Below are 23,275 nucleotides of genomic sequence, written 5' to 3' on the forward strand. Positions count from 1 at the left end.
CACAGTTCTAGCTTGTGGACAATGCTAATCTGACAGAAGCAGAGAAAAAAAGAGAGAGAGAGTCCTGTGATTTAAATTCTTCTGGCAGTGAATTCCTCTTTTTGCCTAAGATATTTCACACAGCATTTCTATCACTTGCAAACAAGAGTCCTGCCTAATTTAAGTATGAGCCATTCTTGTGTTTTTTGTTTTTTTTTTTTTTAAAGTGGGGAAAAAGTGGGTGCATGAGTGTGAATGTGTCTTCATCTAAGCATAGAAAAAAATCGGAATGGATACACTTAACAGTCGACAGTAGTCATTTCTGGGGAGAGTCAGAATGGAGGGGAGTAAGGAGGACATATGTATCATTTGTACTTTGTAAACTTCTCGATGTTTAAACTTGTTATAATGAGCTTGTATCATTTTGCAATTTTAAAAGTCTAAAAACTACAGAAACTCTGAGATAATAAATGTGTGTTATTTGATGCTGTTAAGTTTGAGGTATACAGCAACGGAAAATACGCACAGGGAATCACTGCAAACTTGACAACCACTGCTTGCAAACCACCCAACAAACCTCAGATAGACAACCACAGGTCCCAATGCCCACATAAAACCAGTAACAATTTGCTGAGTGAAGGACTGATGCTGGGAAGTTGTATCAAATTGGCCTGTGACCATGGCCCCACGTGCACAGATAATTTCCCCTAACATCCAACCCAAGTAAGCCTATGACCTAAGTTTAAAAACAAAACCTAAACCAGCAATCTTGCTCTGCAACTGCAGCTTCAAAACAAGCTTATCCACTCGCCCCTTTCCAGCCCAATACATTTCTAGAGAGAAAAATCTAGAGTTGCCACAGGTCAATGAGTCTGTATAAAAAGCCTAAATGCTAAAGGAGGCAGGAAATATGGGGGACCATTCTACACACACAAGCTGATGGGATGGAACCAGGACCAGAGAGAATGGGGTTATGGGAAATAGATACAGAGGCTGGCTCAGCCATGAGCCACTTAGTAGATAGGTCAAAGCACGTAATCATAAGGACATGACAATCTCAGGGTGGAGATGACGTTGGCAAGTGGAGTGCAAACAGCTAAAAGGAAAGCAGGTGACAGTTCTGAGTGGTGCTAGCAGAACCCGAAATGAAAGGTGGAGTGTGCCAGGAACAGCAAGAGAGGGGACTGGCAAAATCCTGTGTGGGGCTAGAGAATTGGGAGGCAGCATCCACTTACAGGGAAGACCCAGATTTTGGGCAGGGATACTGAGGCAAAAATTCAGGCTTATGAATAGTAAAAGCTACATGGCATACTTACTACATGTGTACATGCCAAGTGCTTTAAACTATATTTCACTGAATTCTGCCAAAAACCCCATGAGGAGGGAACTTTTATCATCTCCATTTTTCAGATGAAGAAACTAAGGTAGACAGAATATATGTGTTTTGCTCAAAGTCACATAGCTCATATATCAGTCAGCTCCAGATGCCATAACAGAATACACAGACCGGGTGGCTTAAACAACAGAAATAGATTTTCTTGACATTCTGGAGGTTCAAAATCTAAGATCGAGGTGCTGGCAGGGTTAGTTCCTGGCAAGGCCTCTATTCTCAGCTTACAGATGGCCACCTTCTTCTGTGTCCTCACATGGCCTCTTCTCTGTGCACTCATGGAAAGAGATCACTGGTTTCTCTTCCTCTTCTTACAAAAACACCAGCCCTGTCAGATTAGGGTCCCACCCTTAGGAACCCCATTTAACTGTAATTACCTCCTTAAAGGCCCTATCTTTAAATATAGTCATATTGTGGGCTGAGGCTTCAACAACATATGAACTTGAGGAAGACACAATCCAGTCCATAATAGCTCATAAGGAGCAAACACAGACAGTGTGACTCCAGAGCCTGATGCTTTTTGTGTGTGTTTATTTTAATACATATTTTATCAAGGTATAATTTAAATATTATAGCTCATTTAGTTTTGAATAGATGCTTATGTCCATGGGACCCACATGTCTATCAAGAACGATACAGTTCTCTTAACCACCACACCCTACCAGACGTCGTGATGACAGAAGGTGCTGCCACTGGTAGATTTCACAGCAGGCAGTGGTCATCCCTAGAACTGTGGACACAAGGTCCACCCCCAGCAAGACTCGATTCTGAGCTCCCTCCCTCCCATGCACACTGCATGGGGCTTCCTGCCTGGGCCAGTCCTCAAGCTCTGCTGCTGTTCTCTAGGTCCCAGGAGACTGACCACTGCAAGCTGTATTTCCCAGGATATTTTTCCTCCTCCCTCTCTGCCTTGGGCAGTATCTCAGCATCTCTTCTCTGGCTCCAGCTTCCAACAGATGACCCTAGTGCCTCCTCTTTGGTTAAAAAAAAAAATATATATATATATATGACCTCCTCCCTGTGGACCTCCAGTTTAGAAGTGGTACTGGTTTTCTGCTATCACAATTCTTTGGATCATCTCACCTTCCATTGTTTGGCTTCTCAGCTCTTCTGTCTCCTGTATAACCAGTTCCCTGCATATTCCCTCTGTTTCAAATGCTCAGCAGGGTTTCTCTCTTCTGGATTATACTTTTCTGGTATACTGACATATTCCCTATTTGTCATAACTGGCTCAGTAACTGGGATGAGTCTAGACATATAGATGGAGCCCAGGCACAGAGGCTGAAAGCTAGAGGACTCATAAGCAGAGGTTTCTCCAAGAGAATACCAGGAATTGTATTACATTTGTTCTCCACTTATTGACAACTTATTGGTCCATCTTGTTATCAAATTTGCACTTGTTTGATTTATTCACTGTCTATGGCTCACCTATTTTTCAGGTAGACCTCTGACTGACATCAAGACAAGAGATGCCTTTATCACCAGCTTCTTCAGCTGTTGTCATAACTGTAAGCTACTATTGGATTTGTCACACTGCAAATACCTCATGTTCTCACTTATAAGTGGAAGCTAAATGATGAGAACACACAGACGCACAGAGGGGAATAACACACACTGGGGCCTATCGGAGGGTGGAGGGTGGGAGGAGGGAGAGGATCAGGAAAAATACCTAATAGGCTTAATACCTGGGTGATGAAATGAGACAAGTTTACCTGTGTAACAAACCTGCAGCTTACCTATGTAACCTATTACCCCTGAACTTAAAAAGTTTAAAAAAAAAAATGTGCTTGCTGATATGAAATAGTTGGGGAGAAAAGAGTGACTAAGGAAGACAGGATGGGACACTAACACTGAGGAGCCTTCAATAGCCTGTGGATATTCCTGGGGATCCTATCAGCCAGTTGGGGGTGGAGGAGGAGGCATAGGCAGAGCTTTTCAAGAGGCAAATGCCCGTCCAGCTCTGGCTCCAGTTTTCCTTATGGCAGCCTCTGCTTAACTATAAAATCTATACTGAGTAGATTACCATGACTACCGCAGAAGGACCTCCACCTCTAGTTTGGCTGCAAAACTAAGTCTTTTCTTCCAAGAGCCTTTGGCTTTAGGAGGGAGCACCAGGCGGCAGACTGCAGCCACTGGCTCACTGCCCTACACGCCAGGGCCTTCTGCAGAACCGCAATAGTTACGAGTCAAGCTTCCTTTCCTCAGCCCATACCACCAAAGCGATGGGCTGTTGGCCTGCCCTGACAGCAGGAGGAGAAGCCCCACTGTCAGGGGGTAAAAAGAAACGAGACGGTTCCCACTTCTCCTTCACTCTACATGATAAATCACTTCAGCTGGGAGAACTGTCGTGAAACGACCTGGCAGCTAATGAGAGAAATGGAACCCGAAAAAATAAAGAAAGGAAGAAAGAATCCTGTTAGTCACAGAGCTTTTCATCTGAACCACAGAACAGGCTCTTGCTTTTTGCTTTCTGTGGGAATAATAAAATCACAGTCCTGTAACTATATTAGCTCCTCAAACAAAAGCAACTCCCTAGAATAAAATTATGAGGGGTTTCTGAGTTGGATTTAGTTTTCACTGGGTAAAGGCATAAATTAAAAGCAGGAACCGGGTACCCTTAAGAAAATCAATGAAGTAACTAAGCTCGCTATTCAAACCAGGAAAACACAGGCTGTGAGGCAGCTTCACTCTGCAGTATATTCAACACCTGGCGAACAAAACAACACCGACTCTGCCCAAGCCGGGATTTTCCCACAGTGGACCAGCAATTTCAGAGGTCCCTAGAATGCCAGGACTGTGTCTTAGACCTTGGAAAATAGGATGAAAAGGACAGGCTCAAAGGGATATTTAGTTCCAAAGGAAAATCACAAAAGCTAAAAGTTATTATAAGAGAAAGGCCCTAAAGCACATTACTGGAGATAAAATTTTAAGGGTAAATACTCTTTGTGGAAAAGCGTTTAGGAAAAAACACAAAGAGAGCATGAATATCATACTATAGGTACAATATGTTCTATCCAAAATAAAAAGTAGGTTCAGAATCACATCAGCCTAATCATGCCTCCTAAGCAGCAGGCTATGTGAGGTATAGAAATGTGGGCTCAGTACCTCTATCCCACATTCTTCATCCTCCCCTGCTCCACCACACCCACCTCCTGCCTTTCAGAACCGCCTTCCTCCAAAGACACCCAGGAACCTCAGAAAGAATGCTTCTCTAAATTATTCATACCACAGTGCCACTTCCTGTCCTTTCCTTCCAAGAAATATTTGCTATGTTAAAATCCAGTGAAAGTGAGCAATGCTTGAAACAAATAGTGAATCACTCCTGGTAATATTTCAGGCACTGGTAAAAATTTCATTGAATGGGGGAGGGAAAGAGGAGTCTCTTTCTCATACCCTAAATTATACCACATATAAAAACAGACTACAAACATGACCTCTTTTACGTGGAGATTCACATTGCATAGGTAGAACATTATTTTTTTAAATGCTGACTTTCAAAAGTTGACATCAACTTCCAATCAAAATACTCATGTATTTAAAGAAGACCAGCAGAAAAATATTTATGAACTTATTTTCAACTTGTCTTCATTTTTGAACTTTTTTATCAGTGAAGAAATGGAAACAACAAAACTTTCTAAAACCCTGTTTGATCTTTGCACACTTCTATTAGTAAACCAAAATGTTTTGGAAGTGTTTTATCCAAATCACACTTTGGTCCTGATAAAATCCAATAAATGATAGGTCTATGTCCACATGACAATTATATGAGGTTCCTACTGTAATACTGGCATTCTCATTTCTGACTGTGGCGGTCTGTTGCAGAGATAGCTATAATAATCCCTCCCCACTGCATGCTCTTTTTTGCTGTGACTTTGCCACTCCTCCCATCAACAGATGAAGTCCGCTTCCTCTCCTCTTGAATCTGGGCTGATTTCATTATTTGTTTCGACCAAGAGATTCTAGTAGAAAGGACTCAGTGTAATTGCTAGGCTTAGGCTTTCTAAAGAAGCTTTAGAATCTCTATCTTGCCCCCTTGGAGCTCTAAGCCTCCATGTAAGAAAGTCCAGGGTATACTGCTGTACTGCTAGAGAGTCACCTAGAAGAACACCGAGGTGCCCCAGTTGACAGCCAGCTCCAGACATGTGAGGAAGGCCATATTGGATCCTTCTGCCCAGTCAAGGCCAGCCAGCACATGAAGAGCAGAGGCCAGACTTCTCCACTGAGTCCTGCTCAAATTGCAGATCCACAGAATCATAAGCAAATGACTGCTTTAAGCTACTTTGCTTTGAGGTGGTTTGTTACATAGCAGTAAGATAACTAAAACACAGACCTTATACAAAAATGACTAAATTGTGTAAAGCTACCCAGAACAGACATCTCAAAGACCAGACACCTGATCTAAGAAAGCATAGTCTGTCTCGCCGGGCGCAGTGGCTCATGCCTGTACTCCCAGCACTTTGGGAAGCTGAGGCGGTGGATCACAAGGTCAGGAGTTCGAGACCAGCCTGGCCAACATGGTGAAACCCTGTCTCTACTAAAATAATAATAATAATAATAATAATAATAATAATAATAATAATACAAAAATTAGCCAAGTGTGGTGGCAGGTGCCTGTCATCCTAGCTACTCGGGAGGCTGAGACAGGACAATCACTTGAACCCAGGGGACGGAGGTTGCAATGAGCCAAGATTGCGCCACTGCACTCCAGCCTGGGCGGCAAGAGTGAAACTCCATCTAAAAAAAAAAGAAAGCATAGTCTGTCTCAGTACAAAAAATGTAAATGATCAAAGTCCATATCATGGTCCAAATCAGAGAGTGTTCCCTCAATATCCATGCTTGCTTTTTTTTTTTCTTTTCTTTCATTTTTTTTTAACAGGGTCTTACTCTGTCACCTGAGGGTCTTACTCTGTCACTGGAGTGTGGTAGTGCAATCAAGGCTTACTGCAGCCTAAGCCTCCTGAGCTCAGGTGATCCTCCTGCCTCAGCCTCCTGAGTAGCTGGGACCACAGGTGCATGATAATTTTTTTAAATTATTATTTGTAGAGATGGGGGTCTTGCTATGTTGCCCAGGCTGGTCTCAAACTCCTGGGCTCAAGTCATCTTCCCACCTCAGCCTCCCAAAGTGCTGGGATTACAGGTGTGAGCCACTGTATCTGGCCATGCTCCCTTTTTACGGCAATGAGTCTCAAAATGTGGTCCTGGACCAGTATTATCAGCATCACATAGACACTTGTTAGAAATGCAAATTCTTATTCTCCTACTGAATGAAAAACTCTGGGGGTGAGGGCCAGTCATCTGTATTTCAACAAGTCCTCCCGATGATTCCGATGCACGCCATAGTCTGAGAACCAGTATAGCAATAAAACCTCTGATGTTTACTGGTATACATGGCCACCTGGACAAAGAGACTAGGTAAGGTGGCTGCATAAGGCCACTTGACTGAGTTCTGTCGAAACAGAAACAACAAAAAGTAAAATAAAAAGTTCTGTCAAAACAGCAAAAAGTAAACAGAAATGGGAAAAGGGGAGTTATCTTCTCTGACTCCTGCTTCATGATGGCTGAATTCAGATGTGACAGCTGGAGCCCCAGAAACAGTCTTAGACAAGAGATGATGCTGAGAAATTAATCCAGGCACAGCAGAGCAACAAAGTGGAAGGGGTATGGGACCCTGGCACTGTGGAGCTGCCATATTAGCTCTAAACTGACTCCCTGATTTTCTGTTCAGGGAGTCAGTTACCTCCCTGAGGTTTCTGTTACCTTGTTTAAGCCTGTTATTCTGTTTTCTATCTCTATAATACCCTAATGCATGATCTTAATAAAGTTAGTCCCCTTTCCCCTCACCTAGTAAGATGTTCTTTAATATAAGAATATTTTCTTTATTGTCACAAGTTATCTTGTAGATTATTTCTTTAGTTGTTTAACTCTCTTCCTATTGGTCTGGAAGCTCTATGAAAGCAGTTACATTTTGTTTATTATTGAATTCCCAGCATCTAATACACACTATCCTCACAATATTTACTGAATGGAAGATGGAAGGATAGATGTAGGCAAACCAAATTTTGTCCAGTTTTTTTGGCACTGATAAATTGACTATGCTTCAAAATAAATCTTTCTTTTAAATACTAAATTTTCAGCAAAACTATCCGCTGCCCACATCCTAGCTCTGTTCCACATTCAATATGAATATGAAGCAATAATATCAGTAACAAACACTTTTAGAAGCTTTAAAATGTGCCAAAGACAAATTCCAATACAGGAGCAACCTACAATATACCTGACCAGTCCTCCTCAAACTGTCAAGGTCATCAGAAACAGGAAAGTCTGAGAAACTGACACGGCCAAGGGAGCCTAAGGAGACATGACAACTAAATATAACACAGTATCCTGGGATGGATTCTGGAACAGAAAAGGACACTAGGCAAAAACTAAGAAACTCTCAATAAACTATGGACTTTAGTTCAAAACAATACTCTATCAATATTGGTTCATTAATTATAACAAATGTACCATACTAATGTCAGATGTCAGCAATAGAGGAAACTTTGTATAGGGTGGGGTGGGGAGGTTACATGGGAACTCTCTACATTATCTGCTTGCTTTTTCTGCAAGTCCAAAACTTTCCTTAGGGCTGGGTGCGGTGGCTCACACCTGTAATCCCAGCACTTTGGGAGGCTGGGGTGGGTGGATCACTGGAGGTCAGGAGTTCAAGACCAGCCTGGGCAATATGGTGAAACCCCGTCTCTACTAAAATTACAAAAATTAGCCAGGCGTGGTGGCAGGTGCCTATAATCCCAGCTACTCGGGAGGCTAAGGCAGGAGAATCACTTGAACCTGGGAGGTGGAGGTTGCAGTGAGCTGAGATCTTGCCACTGCTCCAGCCTGGATGACAGAGTGAGACTCCATCTCAAAAAAAAGAAAAAAACAAAAACTTTCCTTAAAAATAAAGTCTATTAATAAAAGACGTGTGCCAAAGACTGTTACATATATCAACTCACATTGCATGTATTAATTCTCATAGAGACTGAGATAGATAACTATGATGAGCCCTATTTTACAAATCCAAAATGTACATTAAGTTATGTTCCCTAAAGTCCTTTAGGCTTATGCTATATGTTTCTTCTGGATCAAAATCTATTTGATTCAATTATTTAAAATACTGTGTACTGCTTATTGTGTGCCAGTAAGGGACTGAGTTTAGGCAATTATATGAGCAGAGTTAAAACTGGGAGAGCAAGGAGGCTTTGTATCAGCCCACTAAAATTTAAAGGGCACAAGCAAACATTTTCAAGATTTTTCTGTTCTGAAATGTGTTATATTTACATGTTGACAACACATATATTTCTCTAACAGGTAGAAACAACTAAGCTTGATATCTAATTATCATGAAAAATTACTTAAATATGAAGCCACCAGATGGCACATAGCGTTAAGAACACATAAATCATACATCATATGTTACAAAGCTGATTCAAGAGTGGGTTTGTGTCTTGTACTTATAGTGAAGGCTCTATCTCCGAATATATCCCTGGTAAAAGAACATCTCAAATGAGAAAAATCTCTAAGTCATTGCATTACTTTCCAAAGATATTCACTGTAAACCTTAACTATGATTTTGGCTTAGTGTTTTTATTATTGGCTACCCTGTTGACCAAAACAAACATTTGGCACCTTGGCTGGTCAGACTGAAACTCCTGGCCAATGAAATTTGACTATGAAATGTTATGAGTGCTCACTATGATAACATGGTACAATTTAGGCAGAAATAAGCTTTGCTGAAGAAATATTCTACAAAGTGCATTACCCATGAGGTTTGATTTCTATACTCTGAACTGGAATCAATTGGTAATATTCAATCCAAATAGCCACCTGAAACAATACCCAAGTGCAATGGACCAAATGTTTGTGATCTCACAAAATTCATATATTGAAATCCTCATCCACAATGTGATGATATTAGGAGGTGGGGCTTTGGGAGGTGATTAAATCATGAGGGTAGAGCTTTCATGAATGGGTTAGTGCTCTTATAAGAGATCCCAGAGATGTCTCTAGGCCTCTCTCCACCATATGAGGATATGACAAGAAGATGAGAAGATGGCCATCTGCAAGCCAGGAAGTGGGTGTTCACCCACAGATAGAGATGCCGTGATCTTGGACTGCCCAGCTTCCAGAACTATGAGAAATAAATGTTTGTCGTTTAAACCACCCAGTCTATGGTATTTTGTCATAGCAGTTCAAGCCAACTAAGACATCAATGGAGCACTTTGCATCTATGATTTCATTGCTTCTCGTGGTTCCTTCATCTGCCTCACTCTATTTATCCTTAAAAGTTCTGCAGAGAGGCTGGGTGCGGTGGCGCACACCTGTAATCCCAGCACTTTGGGAGGCCAAGGCAGGCGGATCACGAGGTCAGGAGATCAAGACCATCCTGGCTAATACAGTGAAATCCCGTCTCTACTAAAAATACAAAAAATTAGCCAGGCGTGGTGGCAGGCATCTGTAGTCCCAGTTACTCAGGAGGCTGAGGCAGGAGAATGGCGTGAACCCAGGAGGCAGAGCTTGCCGTGAGCCGAGATCGCACCACTGCATTCCAGCCTGGGAGACAGAGCAAGACTCCATCTTAAAAAAAAAAAAAAAAAAAGGCTGGGCGCGGTGGCTCACGCTTGTAATCCCAGCACTTTGGGAGGCCGAGGCGGGCGGATCACAAGGTCAGGAGATTGAGACCACAGTGAAACCCCGTCTCTATTAAAAAATACAAAAAAAAAAATTAGCCGGGCGTGGTGGGGGGCGCCTGTAGTCCCAGCTACTCGGAGAGGCTGAGGCAGGAGAATGGCGTGAACCCGGGAGGCGGAGCTTGCAGTGAGCGAGATTGCGCCACTGCACTCCAGCCTGGGCGACAGAGCGAGACTCCGTCTCAATTAAAAAAAAAAAAAAAAAAAGTTCTGCTGAGAGCTGAGGTGTGCCTGTAGTCTCACCCACTTGGGAGGCTAAGGTGGGGAGGATTGCTTGAGGCCAGGAGTTCAAGGCTGTCGTATGCTATGATCACACCTGTGAACAGCCACTGTACCCCAGCCTGGGCAACACAGCAAGACTTCATCTCCAAAAAAGGAAAGTTCGGGGGTGGCCTCAACTCCTTCATAGTCTTTCTTAACCTGATCTGTGTGGGGTCATTTCTATATACTCCCATAGCACCTTGTGCTGACATTGCTCATAGGATTTATCACAATTCAGTACAACTCAACAAGTGTTGAATGAATGCCAATGAGACACGGTTCTAGGCACTTAGGAATCATTACTGAACAAATCAAAGATGCCTACCCTTCTAAGGAAAGATAGACAATAAACTACAATACATAAATAAATGTTGTAGTATGTTATACTGATAAGTGCTATGGGAAAAAGAAACTGTGGAGTGGATTATGAGGAATGGGATGGACTGGAGCACAGAAGAGATTCAGGTTGCAGTCTAAAATAGGGTGGCCATGGTAGGCTTCAGTGAGAACATGAGATTTCATCAAAATCTTGATGGAGGTGAGGAAGTTAACTCTGCAGATCCTGGAGGAGGAGGATTCCAGGCAAAGGGAAGAGCTAAAGCAAAGATCCCTCCAGCAGGAGCATGATGATGAGATCGAGAAACTGCGAGAATAGTTGAGTCTTGAGCAAAGTGCACCAGAAGCAAGGAATAGAGGGAGAGAGGTGAAGCAGGGAGCACTAATTTTGTCGGACCTGTAGCCATTACAAAGACTTTGGCTTTTACTCTGAGTGAAATGGGGAGCCAGGAGAGCTGAGTTTTGAGTAGAGGAGAGACATTATCTGACTTAGTTTTGTAAGATTTGCTCTGGCCACTATGTTGAGAATAGAATTGTAGTGGGGCCAAGATAGAAGCAGAAAAACCTGTTAAGAGGTAATTATAGGTGAGAGATGATGACGCCTCAGGCCAGAACAGTAGCAGTAAAGGAGGGCAAATTCTCTATATAGAAACTTGGTAGATTAGAAGTGGTATGTAAGAGACAGAGAGAACCCAAGGATAACTCCTGGGATTTTGATCTAAGCAACTACTGCAATGGAGTTATCATGAACAAAGCAGGGAGACTATTAAAGAAACAAGTTAGGATCCAAACAGCAGGAATTCAGAAAAGAATATAAACCTGGTCATTTTCTAAAATCCTTCCATTGACACGTTCTAGTAAGATGGAGCAAACAGAAGGAGAGTGGGCATAGTAGTTTGAAAGAAAATCTGGGATTCAGCAGAGGGGAACATTTTAGAAATGTTGCATTTCTCACTTTCAATACTTGATATCACAGACAATATTTTGAGAAAAAAAACACAGAAATCAATGTCTCTGAGTTGAAAAGTGATCCTGAAGAATTAGACTCTGATCATGAAAAAGTCCTAGAAATACCTGAAATGTTATGTTTACAGATTTGTTTACATTTACCTTTATATCTATGGCACAATAATATGACTTTAAAAACCTGTCTAAATAAGTCTAATATTTTTTCAATAAATATAAAATAATTTGGTGATAAATCATTGCATCATTGGAAATTAATTTTTATTGGTGATACAAAAAATGACATTTTAATCAGATGCAATGAAATATGATAGTAATATCCAATACTAATCATTTTCAATGTGCCAGGGACAGTGCAAAGTGATATGTTTGGATCTTTTCATTTCATCCTCACAACAATCCTATGAAGTAGTTGCCATATTTTCCTCTTCAGCAAAAGCTCAAAATAGCAAAGTAAATTTATACTTTCTGTATGTCCCATAAGATTTTCATACTTTGCAATGTTTTTTCTTGGAAAAAGGTCATCAGCCTCTTATTTAATAATTCCTCACCTTTAAGAATTTTAAGAACAAAATCTTTAGCACAGGCCTTTCATACCTGCTCCATATGTTATCCCAAGTGTGGCCTATATCTCTGTTCTATGTAGACCTCGAATTCTAGTTTCCTCTGTCTTGTGTTTAGAATGCTAAGATTGGTTCTCTCTGTTAAGGTCAAAATTCAGGCACAGAATGAGGAGTCGGGGTTAAGAGGATTGGGACACTTAAAGTCTAATGGGTTAGACAAATACCTGAATGCGTAATATAATTCATAACACATGACAGGTGCTCGGCCTGTGTGTGTGTAGCAAGCTCAGACAAGGAAGGGACAACTTAGGACAAGCCCTAAGGAAAAGAAGAGAGGGTGTTTTTTAAACTCCTTTGGCTATATCACATATTGTGGATAATTCCAATAAGCATTCCTGGGCTTCAGCAAGCTACTTAGGAGTGTTTGGTTATAACCCTTACGCATCTTGTATCACTTAGGCCACAAGAGCATGCACTATTTGCTTAATCTTGGACTACAGATGATAGACTAGGTTATACAAAAGTCCTGAAAATGATTCAGTTGCAGCTTCCTGGAAAATGTGCAAGAAATTCTGACACATAATGACAAAAGCATAGGCTCAAAACCACAGTTACGAAAACTATTTAGGACTGTGCCATGGAAAGATATTAGTAACACTTACAGAGTATCAGACAGTAACATATTAGACAATAACATCTGCAGACTCCGTCCATGAATTTGCACTGGGTAATTGTACTGGGGGAAGAGAGGGACAAAAAGAATGTAGTTGGTCCTGGAAGAAGCCTAGTTAAGGAGATTGTGGACTTTGATTAAGAAATTATACTGGCAAGAGCCAGGACTATGAGCACAACAAATTCTAGCTAATTCAATTCCATTTCACTCTTTATAACTCTCATTCATAGTTTGAGAATATAGGTACTAAGGGGCCTCTAATCTTAAAAGGATCTCAGAACTGTAAATGTATCTGCTCCAACTCATGGATTAGGATAGAATAGACATGTTTCCTGATCTATAAATGTAAAATCCTAATGATATGAAAATCTGCTTGTGCAGAGGAGGCATAGGCATATGTGCCTTCCTCTAAGTTCTGTTAGCAAGAAGATATTCCTGGCCGGGCACGGTGGCTCACGCCTGTAATCCCAGCACTTTGGGAGGCCGAGGCGGGCGGATCACGAGGTCAGGAGATCGAGACCATCCTGGCTAACACAGTGAAACCCCGTCTCTACTAAAAATACAAAAAATTAGCCGGGCGAGATGACAGCCACCTGTAGTCCCAGCTACTCGGGAGGCTGAGGCAGGAGAATGGTGTGAACCCTGGGGGGCGGAGCCTGCAGTGAGCCGAGATCGCGCCACTGCATCACAGCCTGGGTGACAGCGAGACTCTGTCTCAAAAAAAAAAAAAAAAAAAAAAAATTCCTGGAAGAAAAATAAACATGTACAATAAATCATTGTCATTTTTTACAGGACTTTTTAAAAAAGTATGTCAAATAGTTAAGAATTTAGTTAATAGGAAGAGATTCCTTGCTAAGAAAAGTTTACACAGAAAAACAACACTAGCAATCATGACATTGAATTTTTTAAGGGTTCTTATTCTCATTTGCTGCCCAGGGATGTACACAGATTAAAAGATTTATTCTCAGTTCTGGAGACCTATGATACAGCATGGTGACCATAGTTAAGAATAATGCATTATGTACTTGAAAATTGCTAAGAGAGTAGATCTTAAATGTTCTCACCACAAAAAAGAATAAGTATATGAGGTGATAGATATGTTAATTAGCTTGATTTAATCATTCCATAATGTTTACATATATTAAAACATCACATTGTATGTACCATAAATACATACAATTTTTTTTAGTAATTTTTTTTGTCTTTTTAGAGACAAGGCCTGGATCTGTCACTCAGGCTGGAGTACGGTGGCATGATCATAGCTCACGGCAGCCTCTAACTCCTGGGCTCAAGTGATCCTTCCACCTCAGCCTCCTGAGTAGTTGGGACTATAGGCACATGCCACCATGCCTAATTAAAGTAATTTTATTTTTTGTAGCGACAGGGTCTCATTATGTTGCCCAGGCTGGTCTCAAACTCCTGGGCTCAAGTGATCCTCCTGCTTCAAGCTCCCAAAGTGCTGGGATTACAGGCATGAGCCATCATGCCCTGACACATACACAATTTTTATTTGTCAACTCTACTTTAATAAATTGGGAGGGAAATCCTGAAGAGATATAATTCTTCACAGCCTTATTGTCAAAGGAAACAAACTTACAGTTGCAAATAAACAAATGAAAACAACAACAACAACAATAAAAGATTCATTCTCCCCTTCCCCATCATATGTACACACCCAGACAAGAAACCTGTTTCTACATCCTCGAAGAAATGGGGAGGGTGGAGAGAGAATAAAAGTCTTGCTGGGAGGAGCTTTTGAAAACAGACCCAGCCCTTCTTTGGATGTTATTAATGTAAATGTGTTGTGTGTGTGTGTTTGATTGGGGGCGGGGTGGGAAGACAACCACTGATTAAGCATCTGAACACACAAGTCAGATACTCTGATAAGGTTAGTTTTACGAACACTGTAACTCCTCACCATGTTATGACAACCTTTTACTAAGCAGAGATGGGACGCTCCTTGGGCATGAACCACTGTATCCTGTAATTGAGTTTAGGTAGTAATGATTCCTGTTAGGGCATGAGTCTTCTGTGTTCTGTTTTCCAGTATTACCAAGACAACACTCATGACTGAACCACAACTAACACAGAGAACAGAAGCACTTTATCAAGATGCACGTGAACTTCAGCTTTAGGATGGGTAGAATTACTGATATCTTTTTTACTTACATATTGAAAGAAATGTCACTATTCTTAACAGGAACTGTTTGCTTGTGCTCCTAAAAATACATCCTACGATAAATTTATTTTACTTTATCCCAGTAAAGCATCAGTTTTTAAGCCCCAAAAGACATTTGCTGTGGACATTTTCTTTGCTTTCTTTTAGCATCAGGTAGCATGGGCATAAAGTCTGAAGGGAAAGAAGCAAGAACCCGATGAATCAGTTAAAAAGGCATGAGAATCCCTATCATTTTGCATTATTACTAATGCTTTAGATATTTGACTATTAACACTCGCTGGTATGAAAGTAGTGCAGTCAAAAATGCAGAATTTGGACAGAAGTACAAAAAAGTGATCCTGTTGTTCTCACAAAGTTAAGAGTCTCCACCTTCTCAGGGCTGCTAATGCTGTTTTCCCATGGCCTGTTGGAAAATACCACTATTTTCTTTGGATTCTTTCCAGGTGCTTTATTGAGAGGGCAAGATGGAGGAAGAGGAGGCTGTTGTGAATCACTCAATTATGGAAGACAAGGAGTGCTGACTTCAATACGCTTCTGTTTCTTCTACATAAATTCTCATAATTGTGGAGGAGGAAGGATGGTCAGAAAATGTAGCACTGGTGACTTGCTGATTGTTATAGCATAACAATTCTCAAATATTTTTATCCTATCATCTTACCTTTATACCCTAAACCAGTGTTTCTAAACCGTGTAAAGATGGAACAATTTTTTAAAATTTCCAATCCATTGCAGACCAATGCCTTTGTAAAATACAGTAAAAATGAATTACTAGAAAAGTAAAATGTTTAAAGCCAAGAATACAAAATATACGCCCAAAAAGTTTATATTATTGATTTCAATAGACATAAAATATTCTGTCAAATTACTATTCAAGTTTATAAATGCTTACTCTCAATGCCTGCACTTACCTTGCTGCAGACAGTAACAAACTATCCCTAACTATAGTTTGACAATTAGTCATACATAGATACACAAACACAGAACATATACACAGCACAGATGCACACACACACTGACGTATCAGAGAAAGCAAATTTCTATCCACTTAAAAAATAGTTTAAATGTATATTATTACATTGCATAGTTTTTAAAAACACTTCATACAAAAAAAGCTGATGAGAAAACAGCAGTCTCCTACCCCATGTCTCCCTACCTTCTAGTGCCCACCCAGAGAGGCAGCTATCTAGTAACCAAACCTGTCAGAAAAGCAACAGATGTCACCCACCCACCTTCCAACCTGACCTTCCTCTCGGGGCTGTCTTACCTATCCTTCTCAATCCCAAGTTGTTGCTTCTGAGACCGTTGCATAGATGTTGTCCTGAGCATTCTTTTTGCTCCCTTCTATACGAAGGTTCCTTTTCAAATAGGTTGTATTATTGTTCAAAATATTTGCTATTCCTGCATTGGGGTGGATTCTACTTCTTCATCCCATTGATATGAGTCTTGGCCATGATTTATGATGTCAGCCTTACAGACATGCTGTAATGGAAGGATTTTAGATCCTTGCCCTGTTAAACTCAGAAGTGACCAGGTGATTTGGATTAGCCAGTGATATACCAATTCCAGGTGAAAGCTTAAAAGGCAGACTTACCATCGCTGTCTTCTCCCTCTGTCATAAGACTAGCAATGTCCCAGATAGAGCATGCTCCATTAGCCTGCATCCCATAAACCTATGATGTAAACCATGGAGAGTTTGGTGTTATTTGTTACTGCATCATAGCTTAAGCTGACAGATATATCCTTGTTCCTGGCTCTTCTTTTTTGGATTACTCCCTCATTTGCTATTCTAGTAGCTTCCTGAGAAAGTATTCATAACAGGCAAAGACCTAGTTGTCTGAAAACAACAGAATACTGGATTTGGTATAATTTTCTCTCAGAATTAGAAAGCATTGATACGTTATTTTCTAGCTTCAATGATGCTGTTGAGAAGTCCAGGGCCAATCTCACTCCTAATCCTTTGTATGTAACCCTTAATCCCCACCTACAAGGTTGTATGTGTTTTTAAAAAAATAACTGTTATTCCAAAATGTCATGGTCACGGGTCCTTTTCAAGAGATTTAAATACCTCTTTCAATCTTAATGTTCATGTGTTTCTCATCTAGGAAAATATCTCCTGTCATTTTTTTCCTTAAGATCATCTTTTAGTCCTTTTTTTAAAAAAAAATTTAGCCTTTTCAAAGTTATGTATGTTCAGTTTGAAGAGTCAACAGCCCTCTCACTGAATATTTACCCTTCTCCAAAGACAGCCACTGTAAATTCTTTTATCAGATTCTTTGGAATTGACTACCATATCTCTAAATAAAATGTTTTAATTGTGGCAATGTGATATTTCTGCTTTAGACATTATTTATTGACTTCCTTATGGAAATAAGCGGTCTCCTCCCTCTGTGCATGCCCACCACATACATTCACCTTTCACTGTGTATCATTATTTTAGTTAGATTAATAATCAGTATTTATATTATTAGAATCTTGAATTTTAGTCAAATATATTAGAACCTTGTATTTGAGCCAAATATAAACTATGATTACTTTTCCTCTCCTACCCAACTCTTTGTTTTCCCTGGAGTTAATAAGTGTATTGTTCTTTTCATTAGTTTTCTAAGAAGATATCACTAATTCAAAACTATCTACCACTTGTTCAAATTTCATCTCAATACATTCAAACACATCACGTTTTCTGTTTGGTCAGTTGGTTAGATGGTTTGCTGACTTATGTCTTTCATGCTGAACACTTTCTTTAAGCGTATGCTAATCCCTGATTTTCCAATCATATTTAAGAAGGCACTAAAATGGTTAAGGAAAGCTCTGTGTGCATAACAGAACTTGGATATATTTTAGTGAGCAATTTTTTAGCAGCCTATATATCTTTTAAATGTTTAGCTAAATATTCTGTAGGCCCCTCTTTGTACTTTTTTCCTAGCTTCTGCAAATGGAATGAAAAAGTATAGCCTCCAATTCCTTCTGCAGGCACTTAGGTATCTCCCTCTACTCTGCCAAGTCAGTCACCTTTCTTCCATCCACTTTTCATCTTCCAAACATAAGTTGAGTTCTCTCAATTTCTATTACCTCCTTTCCTGCCCTTTTTGTCCTTAGAAGGTTATATTAATTTCTTATTGCTGCTGTAACAAATTACCACAAACTTAATGGCTTAAAATACCACAAATTTATTATCTTACAGTTATGGAGGGCTGAAGTACAAAATCAGTCTCAGTGGGCTAAAATCAAGGTGTCAGCAGGGCTGCATTCCTCCTGAAAACTCTAGGGGAGAATCTGTTTCTTTGATTTTTCTAGCTCCCAGAGGTTGTTTGTATTCCTTGGCTCATGGCCTCCTCTTCCTTCTTCAAAGCCAGCAGAAGAGCAAATCCTAACTGTCCTTCCTCCCTCTCTCCCTATAAAGATATTTGTTATCACATTAGGCCCACCCAAACCTCCAAATTAATCTCCTCATCTCAAACTCCTTCACTTAATCAAATCTGCAAAGTCCCTTTTGCCATGAGAGAAAACAAATTCATAGGTTCCAAGAATCAGGACATGGACATCTTGGGGGAGAGAGCATTGTTCTACATAAGGTTTCATACTTTTCTTTTTCTTTTTTTTTTTTTTTTTTTTTTGAGACAGAGCCTTGCTCTGTCAACCAGGCTAGAGTGCAGTGGCACAATCTCAGCTCACTGCAACCTCTGCCTCCTAGGTTCAAGCGATTCTCCTGCCTCAGCCTCACAAGTAGCTGCGATTACAGGCATGCACCACCACACCCAGCTAATTTTTGTATTTTTAGTAGAGATGGGGTTTCAGCATGTTGCCCAGGCTGGTCTCAAACTCCTGACCTCAGGTGATCCACCCACCTTGGCCTCCCAAAGTGCTGGGAGGTTTTATACTTTTCTTATTCCTTACTATGGGGTATCAGGAAAGAGAAGAGTAAAAAGCATTGTTCAATCATCTTGTTTAATCAGGAACCCAAACAGTATGTGCCCTGGGTTCCAATCTTTCAGATTCTTCTCCCATCTACTTCTGATATAGATATAATAACAGCATAGAAATAATCAAATCTCACTAAAGTCCTCAATCCACATATGAAACTAGAACAGGGCCAGGCACGGTGGCTCAAGCCTGTAATCCCAGCACTTTGGGAGGCCGAGGCAGGCAGATCACCTGAGGTCAGGAGTTCAAGACCAGCCTGGCCAACATGGCAAAACCTCATCTCTATTAAAAATGCAAAAATTAGCTGGGTGGGGTGGTGCACGCCTGTAGTCCCAGCTACTCCGGAGGCTGAGGCAGGAGAATCACTTGAACCTGGGGGGTGGAGGTTACAGTGAGCAGAGATCACGCTACAGCACTCCAGCCTGGGCAACAGCGAGACTCCATCTCAAAAAAAAAAAAAAAGAAAAGAAAAGAAAAGAAGCTAGAACAGGCCTCAGAAACATTTTTCATAAACTCTGTCACTGTTTTGGAAAGCAGGCAGAATAGGAATGGGAAGAAAATGAAAGTAGAAAAAAGAAAAAAATGAGAGGGAGGAAAGTTTTTTTTAAAGGAAATGCATATGACAAGATTATGAAATGTGCAGGTTACTTAGTAATCTGGTGCTACCTGTGGACTAGTAGAGAAGAATCAATAGGATTCTTGGGAATAGGAAGTCAACATCACATATGAACAAAAAAGCTAAAGTTAGAATTGGAAGTTCTAAATTCAGACCCCAAATCTCAAACTTACAAGTTTGATCTTGTGGAAGTCAGTTAGGTAACTTGGTTCTATAGCTGAGGAACCTGAAACCTAGAGAAGTTATCTGAATTTAAATTAGCACATTTATATAAAAGACCCTAGGAAAACATCCATCACACAGCAGTTGAATGTCAGCTGTGTCTGAAGCAGACAGTGGCACTAATTGAAAATTTAGCATTTTGGCATTGGCAGTGATACCATAACACAAAAACCCAACAGCTAGAAGGCAGATTGAAAGAAAATCATCTCTTCCATTTCTAAAAAGGTAGGCCAGCTGAGCCACAAGAAAATTCACCTTAATACCTGGATATAATTGCAGATAGGCTATAGAAATATCACTTAAATTTGTTCAAAATTTTTTTTTTTACCAAGTCTGGATGGAACATTCAAAAAAATTTTATCAAACTCCTCCAACATGCCAAACACCATGCTAGGTATTAAGGGTACAGCAATGAATAAGGCAGACACAATCTCTGTCTTCACAGAGATTAGCCCAGCAGGGAAATAGACAATTAACCAAACAATGACAAGTATGATAGGTGCTTTGATGGAAATAAAAACATAGAGTCCAGGGACCTAAACCAGACCAGGGTGTTGGTGTTGGGGAGTTATGTGCGGCTCTCAACAGTTAATGACACACCCTTAAGAGCTCAACTGAAGAGTAGGAGCTAGTGAAGCAAAGATACAGGGGAAGGGTTTGGCAGGGTGTTTCGAGGAGCCCACTCCTTTGACTAGGAAGAGTGACAAGGTACCTTGGAGGCCAGTCAGCCTAAATCTTGTATTACGCATGAAACAGCAACAGGGTTGATGCCAGAAGAAAGTGCTTGGTTAGGAAAGTGTTTTTAGAATGACAGAATTACCGTGATGGAGTCATAATTATTTTGCTTTCTTTTCAAGGTAAAGTTCTTCTCCCCTTTTCATTCTGTAAGCAGGCAGTGGAACACAATGGTTAAGAGTTCAGGTTCTAAAGCCTGTCAGAATGTGCCTGAGTTCACATTCTGACTCTGACACTCACTGACTCTAAGACCACAGACACATTTCTTCTCTGGCTTCAGTTTACTCATCTGTAAAATGCTCCTAATATTAACATTTCCCTCAGTGGGTTGTTGTGAGGATTAAATTAAGTAATATATCAAAAGGTGTTTAGAACAGTGCCAGCACAAAGCAAGCACTCAATACAACTTTTTTTTTTTTTTTTCCTGAGAAGGAGTCTCACTCTGTCGCCCAGGCTGGAGTGCCGTGGTACAATCTCAGCTCAGTGCAACCTCCGCCTCCCGGGTGGAAGCGATCCTCCTGCCTCAGCCTCCCAAGTAGCTGGGACTGCAGGCACGTGCCACCATGCCTGGCTAATTTTTGTATTTTCAGTAGAGATGGGGTTTCACCATGTTGGCCAGGCTGGTCTCGAACTCTTGACCTCATGGTCTGGCCACCTCAGACTCCCAAAGTGCTGAGATTACAGGCTTGAGCCACCATACCCCGCCAATAAATCTTTGCTTGTTACTGTCATTGGTTTTAGTGCCAGCCACTGGACTTTTTGCAACTTCTAAGATAATAAGAGACCACCTGACTTTGTTTACATGGTATTGCTCTCAGTTGCAGAGAAGATGGAGCATGCAGCAGCACTAGTATCCTACCATTTGGCCCTTGAAATGCTAATTACAAGCTACCAGAATCTTGCTGATCAGTTCTCCAGTTCTGACTCTGTGACATGGGAAGACCAGAAAGCTTCAAAGAGGTCTTCATCTCTTTCAGGTTATAAGGAACCCAGACAGAAATGGCAGAGTGTAGCCACGTAGAAATTGGGCACCACAAGAAGCTCTTAACTTGGTGGAGCCACCATGATTCAGGCTGTAATACAGAAGCTCAATATTTGTAGATGCACCTACAGGTGATCAGTCTAAGAAAGACCTGCTTATGCTAATCCAGGAGATTACATCCAAAATTTCAATTGCATTCATTCAACAAATATTTGAGTGCTAGCTGTGTACCAGGCACTCTTCTAGATGTTAAGGATACAGCAGTGAAAAAAAAAGGGACTAGAGTCCCTGCCCTAGAGGGGGCAGACAATAAACACAATAAATAAGTTAATATATAGCACTGAGAAAGTGATATGTGCAATGGAGAAAAATAAGTAGTAAAGGAAAATAGGGAGAGCAAAAGAGCAAAGAGGTGAGTTGTTCAGTGATCAATTTCCACCAGAGTAGTAAGGAAAGGCCTCACAGAAACAGCAGCATTTGAGCAAAGACCTGAGGAGTCAAGGAAGACATGGATATCTGGGAGAAGCATTCAGAGCAGAGGAAACAGCAAGGGCAAAGTCTCTTAGGAGAAAGTGTGTTCAAAGTGTTTGAGAAACAGCAATGAGGCCACCAATGTGACTGAACAGAGAATGGAGGGGAATAACAGCAGGAATTAAGACCAGAGCAGTAAGGGGGTGTACAGGGACTAATTGTAAAAATATGTGCTTTTACTCTGAGTGAGATAGGAAGCTTGTACAAAGATTTGAACAGTCTTAATATGGTCTGCTCTATATTTTAAAGGTATCACTCTGGCTGCTGTGTTGAGAATAGAATGAATGTTAAGGGTAGCTAATACAAAATTCTAGTCAATGATGACGGTAGTTTGGACCAAGCTGCTATCAGTGGAGTTGGGGAGAGTGGTCATATATTTTGAAGACAGAGCAACAGGCTTTGATGACGAACTGAATGTGGGATATAAAAGAGTTGCTGAGTTGGCCTCAGCAATCAAATGATGGAGTTGCCAGTAACTGAGACAAAGAAGGTTGTAGGTAGAGAAAGTTTTTGAGGAGAAGGGGTATGCTGAATTTCGTTTTGGATATGATCAAATGAAGAGGTCTATTAAATATACAAGTAAAGATGCTGAGGTACTTGGAATACAAGTTTGGATTTAAGACTTGGGAGTTGTGAGCATATTTATATTTAAAGACATAAGACTGAATGAGAGCACTATAGGAAAGGGGGTAGGAACAGAAGAAAAAAATTCCAAGGCAGAGGCCTGGGACACTCCAATATTAAGAGGTCATGAGCAAGAGTTTGAGAACAGTGACCAGTAGTGTAGGACTAAAACCAGGAGACTGAAGTGTCCTATAAACTAAGTGGAGAAAGTGTTACAGGGAGGAGGGAGTAATCAACTATGGCAAATGCTGATAGGTCAAGCATAGGGACAGAGAACCTGCTATTGGATTAACTAACAAAGTAACAAAGTAATTGAAGAGTAATTTCAGTGGAATGCTGGGGGCAAGAGGTAGTTAAAATAGTTTTAATAGAAAACAGGAGAAAAGGAATTGGGCAGTGAATATAGAACTCTTTCAAAGATTTTATGGTAAAGGAGAACAAAAAAAAAATGGGACAGTAGCTGGAAGGTGAAGTAAAAGCAAAAACTTTTTTTGTTTTGTTTTTCTGCTTTTTAAATCAATTTTAAGATACAATAGGGAAATGTAACTGGTAAACAGACCAGAAATAG

General features: G+C 40.6%; 1 protein-coding gene across 4 annotated transcripts in view; it reads right to left on the reverse strand.

Moving 5' to 3' along the window:
• Positions 1–23,275, reverse strand: part of KLF7 (KLF transcription factor 7) — a 473,743-nt gene that overhangs the window by 444,602 nt on the left and 5,866 nt on the right. For all 4 annotated transcript variants that reach the window (XM_063645052.1, XM_063645051.1, XM_063645050.1 and 1 more), the window contains one exon: positions 16,668–16,746. In XM_063645052.1, the coding sequence (XP_063501122.1) occupies positions 16,668–16,670 (3 nt within the window). In that variant the 5' untranslated portion in view covers positions 16,671–16,746. The remainder of the gene's footprint in view (positions 1–16,667; positions 16,747–23,275) is intronic.

Source organism: Symphalangus syndactylus, chromosome 8, assembly GCF_028878055.3.
Source record: "Symphalangus syndactylus isolate Jambi chromosome 8, NHGRI_mSymSyn1-v2.1_pri, whole genome shotgun sequence".
NCBI classification, from domain to species: Eukaryota; Metazoa; Chordata; class Mammalia; order Primates; family Hylobatidae; genus Symphalangus; species Symphalangus syndactylus.